This window comes from Rhinolophus sinicus, linkage group LG03, assembly GCF_036562045.2.
Source record: "Rhinolophus sinicus isolate RSC01 linkage group LG03, ASM3656204v1, whole genome shotgun sequence".
In the NCBI taxonomy this organism is placed as follows: domain Eukaryota; kingdom Metazoa; phylum Chordata; class Mammalia; order Chiroptera; family Rhinolophidae; genus Rhinolophus; species Rhinolophus sinicus.
In genome coordinates, this window is record NC_133753.1 from 9371117 (window position 1) to 9384417 (window position 13301).

Consider the following 13301-nt stretch of genomic DNA (forward strand, 5'->3'; position numbering starts at 1 on the left):
TTGGCAAGCCCCACCCCTCCTCACCGCCACCCCAGGCTATTGGCACAGATGTCAGAGCCTGGCATTCGCTGAGCTCTGGCCAGAAACTGGGTAAGGGGCCTGGAATGCTGTGTCCAGACCTACATGTAGCCAAGCCTCACTGATGGGTCTGGCTGCAGCAAGAGGAGGACAGGAAGATGAGCCAGGAGGGGCGCGGGCGGGGGTAGCTGTGCTAGGACCAGCCCAGGGCCTGAGAGAAGGGCCAGCCCCCTGCAGGGCCAGAAGTACCCTCCACTTGGGAGGCTGAGGTGAAGGTGGCTTGGGGACCAAAGAAACAAAATGAAAACTTGACATTCATGGATGCTTTTCTTCACTGGTACTCATGGCACCTCCATTATGGAGGGAGTCTGAATCCTCCCCCTCCCCCCACCATACAATTGGCACAGAGTGTCTGGGGGCGTGGTGAGTGGGAGCAGAGCCAGCTTTGGATAGGTTTAAATCCCTGGCCGTCACCTCCTACCTGGGTGACCTTAGGCCAGTCATACCCCATCTCTGGGCCTCAGCTTCCCCTCCAGCCAGTGGGGAGAAGAGCTTGCATTGTGGGGTCAGCTGAGGCCTGCATCCCTGAGCAGAACCACCCTGTACCATCCAGCAACGCTGGCCCCCCTCAGAAGCCTAAGGTCCGGGAGCCTGAGGGAAGACATGAGCTTTGTAACCAGCATCAAAGTCTGGGATTAGTGACGCTGGGAGGGGCTCTTCTAGAATCTTTAGAGTCTGGACAAAAGGCTTAAACTCCCAGCAGCTGTGAGGCCTTGGACACCAGCAGCCAGAGGCCTGCCAGCCCTACCCCACTGCAAAGGCCGGCGCTGGGGCTTTGACCTGGACCCCTCTGGGGGCGGGGTCCAGGGAGGTGGCCTGGATTCCACTCTCCCTCCCCCCAAGGCTGGCCCACGTCTTAGCCAGAGCGGAAGCTTCCAGAGTAACCCCTGGCCACTGCCCAAATATTCATTGTCAGAGGGTCTGATGAAAAGAGGGGCAGTCAGGCTTGGTCTCAACCCACTCTGCCACTGACAATCTGGGCCTCAGTCTCACCATCTGGGCAATGGGAAGAATCTTACTCATTCCTTCCCCAGGGATTGAAGGTCAAGTGGTGCAGTGCAGGAAAGTGGCCAGGAAACAGTGCAGGGACCCACAAGCACCAGCTATTTTTATGGTTTTGGTTTTAAAGCAATAGGTCCCAGGGAGGGAAGAGAACACTCTAATAGATTATTGCCACGGGCCCTCCAGCTGGAAGTGTTTCCTCAGATATCCTAGGAGCCTCCTGGATCCTGAGGGAAGAGCACATCAGAATGATAAGTTTCGATATAAACTTACTGGGCATTGCAAAGGATGGGGTTGGGGACCCCGGGGCCAAGGAATAGCCCAGGTCAGTTCCCCACTTCCACACATGGCCCAATGCTAGCCCAAGCAGCCAGTTCTCAGGACCACCTCAGGCTAAGGATCGTGTGATGTTTGGGAGACCTTGAAACTTTCGGGATAGATAGATAAGTACATACATTATATATGTATATTATACACACATATATGTAATCTTTTTGAATACTATGTACATTGTTTTCAGTTTAACTTGGGCTTTTACTCAAAGCTTACAAAACACCTGGAGTGTGCTGTTAGGTACATGGATGAGGACTAGGCATGAAGTCAGAAGACGTAGCTTCTAGTCTTTTCCATGTCAGTTTCTCCCAGGTGTGCCTCATTTTCCTCAGCTGTAAAATGGGAACAATACCCGTACACAGTTTTATCATGTGGCTCAAATGAACAACTTGAGTGCATAGATTCACTGACTGCACGGGAGGCATTATGGTCATGGTTCTCCAAGTACCTGTTGTCGTGTCTGAAGGTCTGAACCATAGTGCTTTGCACAGGAGCCCCACTGAGCAGCCCACACTCACACCTAAAAGACACCAGCGGGCCCTAACTGAAGTACTTAGCGTGTCCTAAGATCTCAGCACTGTCAAATGAACTACGTGCTCACGGAACCTCCACTACTGACATTGGTAGGTGGTCACCTTGTACGTAAATTCAAGCCCAGGATTAGAAGGAGTGGGGTGGACCGGGCTGTGGATCCTTCCAATGTCCCTAGGACCGCAGGTCACATCAGCAGGAAGGGAGGAGGTGGCAGGAGGGGTCATGGGGAGTGGAGAATTTGGAAGTGGCTGGCAAATCCTGCCTGCCCGCCAGGCTGGTTTGGGAGGGCATGGAGATCTCCTTCCTTCCTGAGCTCTGACCCCGTTCCTGACCCTGAGTGGGGCTCTGCAGGCTCCGGAGTGGCTGGCCAGAACAGCCTGCGGGCTGACAGCCACAGCTTCACATCGTGACCTTAGCTGTCAACAGAAGGTGGGCTGCAGTCGCTTTCACTGTCGCTCTTTTTAAGTGGAGGAGAGTGTGGGACTATCTAACTCCCTCCCACTGGGGCCCCTTGGAAACTGCCAACTGGGAAGGAGTTCCAAGTACAGTGTCTAAGCAGAGATGGGTCAGAGAAGACAATCGCAACATCCTGGGAGCCAGGGGATGACATCAGCAGATTGTCATGGGCCACCAGCTGGGTGCTGAGTGCCCTTCTCCTCATTTACATGTTTACCACTTTTCATCTGACAACACCTCTATAGGCCAGATGCTCTTATTATCTCCATTTCACAGATGGGCAGAGTGAGGCACCGGGGGTGGGAGTAACCTGCTCCCCATCACACGGCCAGTAGGTGGCAGAACCAGGGCTGAACCCAGGCAGTCAGACACCAGTGGCTATGTCATCTGCCACGTGCAGTAATCTCCATGATTGCTGTTTCCAAGGTTTGACCCTATCATTCATTCACCTATCTGCCCAGCATTTATTAAACATCTGCTGTGTACCTGTGCTTGGGTTGTGTCTTGGGGTTATGCCATGAATGTAACACAGTCCTGATCTTCAGAAGTTCCCTGACTCTATGGGGAGACAAGTCCAAGGAAGGCAGTTAGAGCAACAGAATGTGAGGGGTGCCCTTGGAGGCAGCTCAGGAAAACCTCAACCATCAAATCAGGGAGGCTTCCTGGTGGAGGAGATGCACGAACTGCGTCTGGAAGTATAACTAGCCAGGAGATGACGCAGGGAAGGAAGGGAAGGGAGGGGCAAGGAGGGGAGGGAAAGGAAAGCCAATGAGTAGCAATACTGGCTCCATCTGCAAACAGCCTGAGGATGGGAAGTGGCTTCTCCAGGCTCACGTTCCTGACCCAAGTCCCTGGCTGAGGGGGAGCTTGGTGTGTCCCCTTCTTGTCTCCGGCCCTCCCAACCATGCCCCCAACCCCCAGGGTTTTGATAAGACATCCAGGGAGCCACTCCTCCTACTGCAGCCCCTCAAACAGCCACAGAGACCCCAGCCCATTAACTGGTGCCAGACCCAATCGCCAGTTCCCAGGCGGACCCTGGATGTTGGTGAGCCTGGATTTGTGGGGAGGGGAAGGAACTGGGGGGAGGAAGGACCACTTTTTCAAATGCTATTATTTAATCCTCACCGCAGCTCTGTAAGGGGTCATGTTCCTATGCCCATTTCACAGAGGCAGAAACTAAGGCCAACTTAGAAGAGTGCTGTTCTGAGTGCTTTACAGGTGTTAACTCAGGGAACCCTATCACAGCCACTGTTACCCTCCTTTTACAGATGCTGCCTGGGAGGGGTGGGGGCTCCCCTGGAGCCAGTGTTTGGGATGCTGCAAAGGAGGCAAAAGAGGGGCTTCTGGAGGCCCCAGGGGTGGGCCCAGTCTCGCCTGTTTGGATTGGCCCCACTTGAGCACCACTCCCTCTGCAGGCCTTGACTGGGCAAGGCCCACTGCACTCCTGCTTTCCCTGGGAAAGGTTATTTTTTGTCCCAGTCAGCCTCCCAGAGGGTCCCTTGAGACTGCTGGCCTCTCTCCAGGGCTCAGGCCTAGGACTTGGCCCAGCCCTCAGGCAGAGGCCTCAGAAATCAAGCTTGGCAGCATGAAGATGAATGGAAACTGAGGTCGAAAGAGGGGCAAGACATCACCCGAGGTGTCTACCTCCCACCCCACACTCATCTTGCCATGACATAGGTGCTCTTTTCATGCCCATTTTACAGGTGGAGAAGTTAAGATTCTAAGAGGCCACACAGCTAATAACTGTCAAAGCTGATTTGAAACTGGTCAAGCTGACCCACAGACTGTTTCATAACTGTCCCCTCATGCTAAGGCTGAACTGGCCTACCCACCTCCGGGGGGAGGCCCCCAGTGTCCCTGGCAGGCACCCCCAGCCTAGAATTGCATAGGCCCAGTAATGGGGAGTCCCTCCTGAAGCAGCCTGGTACCACACCAGGCCCAGCACTAAGCCTGTGCACACTCAAGGCCTCTTGATTCTACCACCAAGCCCTTTTTAGTGTCTCCATTTTGCACACGAAGATTCTAAAGGTGGGCAACTTACTCAAGGACCCTCAAAAACTGAGGATCTGAGTGGGAAAAGCAAGAGATGGCCATGCCCACAGTGGGGTTGGGGAGTTTACCTTCTCAAAGGCAGAGACCCTCTCCCTCAAGGTCCCTCCAAGGTCAACCGCCACCTCCCCCATCTGCGTGGACAGAGAACTTGACGTGGTGCCCATTGCACAGGTGGAGGCCAGGAGGCCAGGCTGGACGAGGATAGCGATTTCATCCCCACTTACTCAGATCCGTGTGTGCCAGTTACTCAGATCCGTGTTCCTGGAATTCCCAGAAGAAGCACCGGATTTGAGTTAGGAAGACTGGGCTCTAACTCCCAACTTTCTAGCTGTCTGTCATCTTGCAAACCTTTCCCTTCCCCTTCCTGACCCTTAATTGACTCATCTGTAAAATGGAAACATCAAATCTTTATGGAAAGAATGGAGGTGTTGAAGAGTTAATAAGTTAATTCAACAAAAACTGTTCTTCCCTTCTAGGGCTGTTGTCAGGGCAATGTCATGAAATAACTGACAAACGGAAAAGGCTCTGGATGCCATCAGACCCACAGGGAAGGTCCTGGCAAGTCTGGAATTGGCTGCAGGTGACCCTCACCTGGCGTTCACCTCCCACAGGTCTCTGGTTAGGGAAGGGCACCACAGCTGAGCGCTGGTCACATGCCTCAGATCAGCCCATACCTGGCGCCAACAGCTGCTTTGGGGTGAGGGGCTAGAGGGGTCCCTGTCCAATGCCTGCTTTACCCACGCTGCAGCTCATGTATTGCTCCTACAGCGTGGTGAACTGGTTGTCTCATTCCCATTTTTACTGATAAAGAAACTGAGGCCCAGAAAAAGGAAGTGACTTGACAGGTCGCATAGGTAGGGAGTCACAGAATTGAAACTAGACCGTAGGGTTTCTGATATCCATATCTCAGATCCTTCCACTCCTGCCTGGTTTCCTCCATGTATAATGCTAAGCTCTATACATGGAGTGGACTTGTTGTAGTTGCCACAGGGGACCCCCAGGGACAGAGTTTGGAGTTCAATAGCACAGAGCTAAAGCAAACGTCTCATTGAGCTGTAGAAGCTTCAGAACTCGAAAAGCCCTTGGAAACCTTCTGGCCTAAACCCCCCTTTTGCATTAAGAAAATGGAGGCCCAGAGAGGTACAGGGACTTGGCCGAGGTTACACAGCACGAGCATCTATAGTGCCCCCAAAGGTAACCACTCTTCTGACTTCTATCACTGCAATTTAGTGTTGCTTGTTCTTGAACTTTATATAAATTGAATCACGTACCTATGTTTGTTATCTGACTTCTTTTTCTCCCTGTGGTTTGTGAGTTTCATCCCGTTGTATGTAGTGGTAGTTTGTCTGTTTCATTAGTACGTACTGTCCATCACCTGAGTATACACAATGTAGTAATCCATTCAACTGTTGATAGACATTCGGCAGTTTACAGTTGGTTTTATTATGAATAGCATAGCACTGCTATAAATATTCTTGCACTTATCTTTCGTTGATCATATTACATAATTCCCTTGGACAAAGAGCTCGGAGTGGAATTCTGGGGTTACAGGACATGTGTACATTCGGCGTTAGCCAATGCCATTGATTTTCCAAAGTGGTTTCACCGTTTGACACTCCTCCAAAGAGGGTGAACATTTCAGTTGCTCCATATCCTCCCCAACACTTGCAATTTCCCATCTTTTTCACTTAAGCCATTCTGAGGGATGGAAACTGGTATTGCATTGGGGTCTTATTTGGAATTTCCCCCAAACACATAGGAAGGTAAGCACCCTTACATGTGGTTCTTGGCCATTTATATATCCTCTGGGTAAAGTGCCTGGCCTAGTCTTTTGGGGATCATTTAACTAGGGCCACAAGAATGCTGCATAACAAAGCACTCCAAATAGTAAGTGTCCTGCAGGAGACCCTGCTCGCTGCGCCATTTGTCATGCAGGGAGGCCTGCGGGGTCTCTGGTCCTGCTTCCCATACAAGAACGCAGGATGTGGTGAGGCCAAAAAGGAACACCCACGGAGCCATAGGTAGGGGAGTCATACCACTATATTCTCTCTGGCGGCACTATACTGTCAATGGAGGCTGGATCCACACTGTCCGCAAACCGCCATCCACACTTGCCAGCCCAGCTACCATCTTCTTGCTAGCCCCCATTCTTTCTCCCCTCTGCTAGCGTAGCCACAGCAGTTATATTAGTGGCCAATGGCTCACTGGTTATAGCTGATGGCCAACTAGCCACAGCTGATGGCCATGCAATCACATTGATGGCCATTTACTACCTGAGCCAGCACCTGTCTATGTGAGGCCGAGAGCCTGGAAACTACTTTCTGCGGCTTTGCCCCCACAGTAAGCATTTATTCTCATGCACTGAGGCTGCAGGTCCTGACAGGATGGGGTCCTCTGTGCAGGTTGGACACAGGCTGCCCCCAGGGAGGTTCCCTTGGGGCCCAGCTAAGGGCACTGGCTCCAGGGGAAAGTCTTGGTGGCAGAAGAACAAACCCCAGGGCAGAAGTCAAGCAGCTGCTTAACCATGTCCACCAACATTTATCTGCCAGAGCAAGTCAAGTGCACGGCAGAACCAAGTCGCAATAGGGAAGGGAGGGGGGATCCTCCGCCTCCAGGGAGGGGGTGAACGTTTGCCGAGCAAACCAAATTATAATACTGGTATTTGGGGTATTTTTAAAAAGACTTCACATGATCCTAACGCTCAGCCAGTGCTAAAATCCGCTGACCTGCAGTCACACTGCCTGTCAGCCAGTCAAAATGAAAATCAGGCTTAGCTGATTTTACTTCATCAAAGCAGTTGACTCAACTAATGCTAAGCTCTATATACAGAGGCATTTTCTCCTTGAGGCATTTTCTTTTCTTTTCTTTTTTTTTTTAGAGAAGAGTCCCTGGAATTAACATGGCAAATTAACGATCAATTTTAACTAGATCATGGGATCTTAAGTAACGGGCTTGTGTCTGATTCGTCTCTAATATTCTCAGCACTCGCCCAGTGCAGAGGAATGGAGAAATGCTGGGATGAGATGTTGGATAATTGGAAGGAAGGAATGTAAGTGGTGTTGGGTGAGCTCCATGGGGGCAGGAATTTTTGTCTGTTGAGAAAATTGTATCATCAGTTCTTAGAAGAGTGCCCGACACAGAGTGGTGGTCAGTAGGTAGTCTCCCAGTTAATGATGCATGTGTACATAGGCTGTCTGGACAGGAAAAAATGAATCGTGGGTGAGTGAGTGGTTGGTTAGCTAGGTGGATGTATAGACAGATGGGAGGATGGATGGATAAATGGATGGATAGGTGGACAGCTAGATAGATCAGAGGGTGGATAATGGAGGGATGGGTGGATGTTGGATGGTTGGATACATAGATGAGTGGACAGATAGGAGCATGAATAGATAGATGATTAGATGGCTGGATAACTGGATGGATAAGTGGACAGATGGGAGGGTGGATAAATGCATGAGTAGGCAGACAGATGGCTGCATGGGAGGAAGAGTAAATGGACAGATGGGTGGATGGTAAGATGGATGGTTACATAGGTGAGTGGATGGATGGATGTGTAGATGAATGAGGGGTTGAGTGGATCATATGACAAAACGAATGGATACAAAATGACTGTGTGATTGCCAGAAGAAGGCACAGCCTTCCATGTGGGTAAACATAGCTATTTTGCAAAACTGTTAGTGACCAGGATGGTTTTGGTCTCCTCCCTCACAGGGTTTTCTGATTTGATGCTTCGTCCTCTCCACTGAGTGTCTGTTCTGGAGGCGGAGGTGAGCGGGGGAAGAGGATGGCTGCGGAGATCAGTGCTCGGGGCAGACAGCGCGCCATTGGGCATGAGGAGTACAGTCTGTACAGCAGCCTGAGCGAGGATGAGCTGGTCCAGATGGCCATTGAGCAGAGCCTGGCTGACAAGACGCGGGGCCCAACCACTGCTGAGGCCGCTACGTCCATACGTGCCAACCGCCAACCTGCCCATTTCTACCCATGGACCAGGTGAGTGAGGACAGGCCAACTGGGGCATCCACAAGGGGCAGATCCCAAGCACTATTAATCCAAAAACAAATTATCCTGGTCTCTAGGATACACTTTAACATCGTAATGACTTATATTTATTATCTAGACTTCTGGTGGTGCCGGAGCTTCTCTCCAGCTCTAATGGTGCCGAGTACCATGTGAGGTGCTATAGCCAGTTTGCCTCATTGCACCCTCGTAGGACCTCCTAGGAGGCTCTACGCTGTATTTCCATTTTACAGGGGAGGAAATGGAAGCGCAGAGCTGAGTAACTAGTCCAAGGTCACACAGAGAGTAGATGGTGGTGCAGAGCTTGGAACTCGCTCGTTCCAAAGCCCATGGCTTGGCCTTGTACCACGGGCCTTAGGTTTGAATGCAGTGGAACTGACATTCTGTGTCCAGCCAGAGCTTCTAGCCCCACCTATGCAGTATCCCTGGGAAAACTTATCTGAGAAGCAAATGACATCTGCCCAGCAAGGCCATCCTGCCTCCTTGTTCTGGTTCCCCGTCCCAGCACAACCTCGTCCTCCCAGCAACAGGACCATATCACACCAATTGAAACAGGACACGAGCCACAATTGCAACTCCACATATGCCATTTTGAATGTCCTAACAGCCACATTAAAAATAAGAGAAACAGGTGAGATTAATTTATGTCTAGCATATTATTTCCATGTCATCGATATAAAAATTATGAATGAGATTTTTACATCCTTTTTTTCATATCACGTCTTTGGAATCCAGTGTGCGTTTTGCACTCGCAGAATATCTCAGTTCAGACTGGCCACATCTCAAGGGCTCACGAGCCATAGGTGACCACTGGCTACCATCCAGGACCGCACAGATCTACAGGACAACTTCTTTGTAGGCGTGGGAGCCAGAAACATAATTAAGCACTGGATCTTAAAGTGCGTGTAGAAAAGAAATACATACATTTGAAAAATGCTTTTGCTTACTACTGAGTCCAAGTCGAGTATGTATTTGGGGTGGGTGGCAGGGGGGTAGAGATTGCTGTAACAGTGTGTTGGTGTTATCTTGGGGCATGGGACTCAAATCTCATTGTCTCTGGCAGCCAGCTGACTCCCTGTGTGACCTTGGGCAAGTCACTTAACCTCTCTGAACGCAGTTTCCCTTTCTAATAATAATAGCAACCACGGCAGAAACAATAGACAGCTTTTTCCAATGTCCAGCCCCAGGTGACAGGGATGAAAGTGGATGGTGGTGCGTCTCAGCCTGTCCCCTGATGGAACCTACCAGGGTGCTCCCCAAGGGACTTGGGCCCTTGCTGAGGCTAGATCACCTCTGCCAGGCAGGCTGGGCAAAGGCCTGGGATGTCCAAAGGCAGGCAGCCTCCTTGGGCAGCTGGGAGGAGTACGAAGGTTCCAAGTTACTGAGCTGCCCCTGAGTAGGTCCTCTTCTGGGGCCCAACCTGAAAAACAGAAGCCCAGAGCCAAGGACTCACAGTGACCTATGCTTTAGGAGGCCCTGGTTCCTGTTCTGGCTGGTTCAGCCTGTGTCAGACCACAGGTTCCTCTTTCTCAGGAGGGGATCAGAGAGAGGAGCATCCTCCTTCCCACGGGGCCATCAGCACAAGCCAGCATGTCCCAGGGTGTCTGCAGTCTTCTCCTCTCTGTGGGAGCCCCACACAGGAATCTTGGGGACATGTAAAAACAATAAAACTGAGCCGGCACCCGAAATGCAAGCCCTGACCTCCGCCCTCCTCTTGAGAGTAAAGAAGTGGGACCCACCGAGGGGCAGGTGTGAACACTTATCCAGCCTCCTGAGAACAAAGCTCTCACAGAGAAGCGAAATGACCTATCCAGGGTCCTGTTGCTCTCCCCTAAGATCCACGCACAAGTAAAGTTGGGCAGGAGGATTCAGCCTGCATCTTCTCACTCCTGACGCGACCTGAAACCTCCTAGGTTCAGTTCTGCGCTTTCGTTTCTGAGAGGAGGCCGGGCTTGGGCCCTACTGGGAAAGGCAATCCCACTAATATGATTTGGAATGTAATTCTCCTCCTCCTCCTATGCACCGAGTGCTTCCCATGTGCCCAGCACACAGCCATCTACTGAAGCCTTACAAAGCCACGCCAGCTGGGTATTTTTGTGCCCGTTTTACATGTGACAAAACATGGGCACAGCAGGGCCAGAAACTGAACCTAAGTCTGTCCGCTCTGAAGTCCCCCCTACCCAACCAGCTCTGCTGATTCTGCAAAGGCCTCTTTCTGTTTCCTCCCCCTCCTCCACCTGGGAGTAGGGTGTGGGTCTCATGACGTCTGCCTTCTACCCACAGAGATTCAGGGGCCCCAGAGACAAGAGACATGCAGGCTTGTGTTCAGACGCCCAGACATGGCGTTATAGGAAATCAGGACCCGATAGAGTCCCTGTGCACTTTTGTACCTGAATATCATAGTTTCTACCCAAATAGCCCCAGAGTAGGTTTAGGAACAGGGCATCCCACATGTCCCCAGGGACTTCATACAGCTGGCTCTTTCTCATCCTTCAGGTCTGAGGTTAAATGTCACCGCCTCAGCAAATCGTGCCTGACCACCTTCCCAGATCACGTAGGTGGCCCCTCTACCTCAGTCTCTCGGCTGTTTCCTTCAAGGCCCTGGCTTATAATTTCTATGTTTCCCCCATTAACCTGTGAACGTGTAAGGGCGGGGGCTTCACCCAGCTTCCTTCCTGTGAAGCCCCATGACAAGCACTGAACAAGCTGTGAGCGCATGAGGGTGTGAATAAAGAATGAATGAAGAGACAGCAGAGTAGAGAGGCAAGAGAAGTGGAGGTTCGAATCTTTCCTCTGTCACTTACTGGCTGTGTGACCTTAGTCAAGTTGTTTAACCTTTCTGAGCCCCAACAGTCTTATCCCTAAAATGGCAATAACAAGAACTTTCTGAGCCCACCTCGCAGTGTTCTTATGAAAAGTCATAAAACGAGGTAGGCGTTGGAGCCTTCCCCACATCCAGCTGATGAAGTGACCTCCCCCTACCACCTCCCTGAGTATCCGAGGACCCCCCCTCATGACTGCCTCTGTATCATGGACAAGCTTTTGTGTCACCTAGGAAGGTATTATCTGGCCTCCTGAGACTGTCCCCAACTATACTGTGTGACCTCCTTGGGGACAGGGAGCAGATATTGCTCACTTTTGTATCCTCAGTGCCCGGCAAAGAGCCTGGATCATTGTAGGTGCCCATTGAATGTTTTTAGGCAAATAAATACACTTTGAAACCAATACAATTCTCGAAGAATGGAAGTTATTGTTATCATCTTGTGACCAAAATGACAACGGTGGACATAGAGGTCCACTGAGTCTTTGGGGTTCTAGAAATGACAGCCAGATCAGCAGCCCAGAGAAATTATAATGCTCCCTTTTAGAGCCATTTTCCAGTTGGCTTCTCTCCCACCACAATGGAAGGAATGAAGTTTGAAACGTTCGTGAGGATTACGTGCCAAGCCTTGGCCCACGGAGGGCTCTCTGAAAGGCAGACCCAACTTTCTGTTTCATGGAGAAGTAAGGTTCAGGTACTCATGAAACTGGGACCCCAAGGTTACTGTGATGGACCAGCCAGAGTGAGTGCAGGAAGCTGGGCCTTCACAGTCTTTGAACTTCTGCATTTTAGTTAAGGTTCCATTTCTAAGAAGACAAAGGCGGAAAGCATGAAGCAGGAACTTGCATGGGTTGATGTGTAAACAGCTATAAACAATTCAAATCGGGCTACCCTCACTTACTGTGGGCATCTGGATATGATCAGGTGTGGTCTTGCCCTCCCCAAGCTTACAGTCTCATGAGGGTAAAGGCACAGAAGTACTTGATGCCCCAACAGGAAGGATGCAGCAATGAGACTTGCCTCAGTTTCAGAGGGACACAGAAAGGGTCCATTCAGTTACTTAAGGAGATGGGCTTTGCAGGATGAATAGGAGTTCACCAAGCAGCCTAGAGGAAGCAAATCTCTTTGAGCCTCAGTTTCCTTATCTGCAAAAAGGATCCAATTACGTCCCCTTCACAAAGTAGACTAGAGGATGAAATGAGATGCCTTGTGCCATGTGCTTTTCACAAGGCTTCCGAGCTAGCTGAAGGTGCTGCATTCCTGACCCCTGGCCTTCCTGCCCACAGAAAGGATGGGGCCTTACCTGGGCCTCCTCCAGGGCATGACCTGTGCCCACATCCCGCCAGGTTCCTCTCACTTTTGATGACTCAGAGCAGATGGTTTTCTTGGTGGGAATCCCCCTGCTGGGCCTGAAGGGAAGTGGGGCCTGCAGCCTTGATCAGAAAGAGCACGGAACCCAGTCAGGGGCCTGGCTCCTCCTCCAGCTTGAGAGCACGGCGCAGTGGCTCTGAGCATGTACCCCCCCGTAGTACCAAGTAAAGCACCAACTTTAGGGCTTCCAGAATGAGTTCTCCTGCCCCTCTTTCAGCCCCCCAACCCCCTGCAGCTCTGACATTGTGTGTGTGTCCTCGTCTCCCACCCTGCTGGTCCCCAAACAGCTTGAGGATCAACAAAAAGAAGGGTCCTATTGGTCTGCATCCCCAGGTCCCAGCGAGGGGCACGTGCCCGAGCAGGAGTTGTTGACTAGAATTCAGTTGGTCTGTTTCCTCCCCTGCAAAGTGGGAACCATACACCCCCTGAGTCCATCCTGGGGAGGGGGAGGGGGAGGATGGACATGAGGCACCATCACAGGAGATGCCATCACTGCCATCTCACTGCTACCCCCACCACCCTCACTGTCCCATTGTTGCTGTTACTATTATTATGCCATCAGAGAGAGGGACTAGCTTTAGGGTGGTGTGTGGGTTTTTACCAGTGTTTACTATCTTACTAAAAACACTTGACCCTG

The 13301-nt window shown here is 51.2% G+C and overlaps 1 protein-coding gene across 2 annotated transcripts in view; it reads left to right on the forward strand.

Annotated features, from left to right (window-relative positions):
- ASB2 (ankyrin repeat and SOCS box containing 2) overlaps nt 1-13301 on the forward strand; it is a 38977-nt gene that overhangs the window by 2860 nt on the left and 22816 nt on the right. The window contains exons 2-3 of one of the 2 annotated variants that reach the window (XM_074327004.1): nt 7334-7504; nt 8167-8445. In XM_074327004.1, the coding sequence (XP_074183105.1) occupies nt 8240-8445 (206 nt within the window). In that variant the 5' untranslated portion in view covers nt 7334-7504; nt 8167-8239. The remainder of the gene's footprint in view (nt 1-7333; nt 7505-8166; nt 8446-13301) is intronic. The other variant, XM_019745667.2, reaches the window with a different exon arrangement.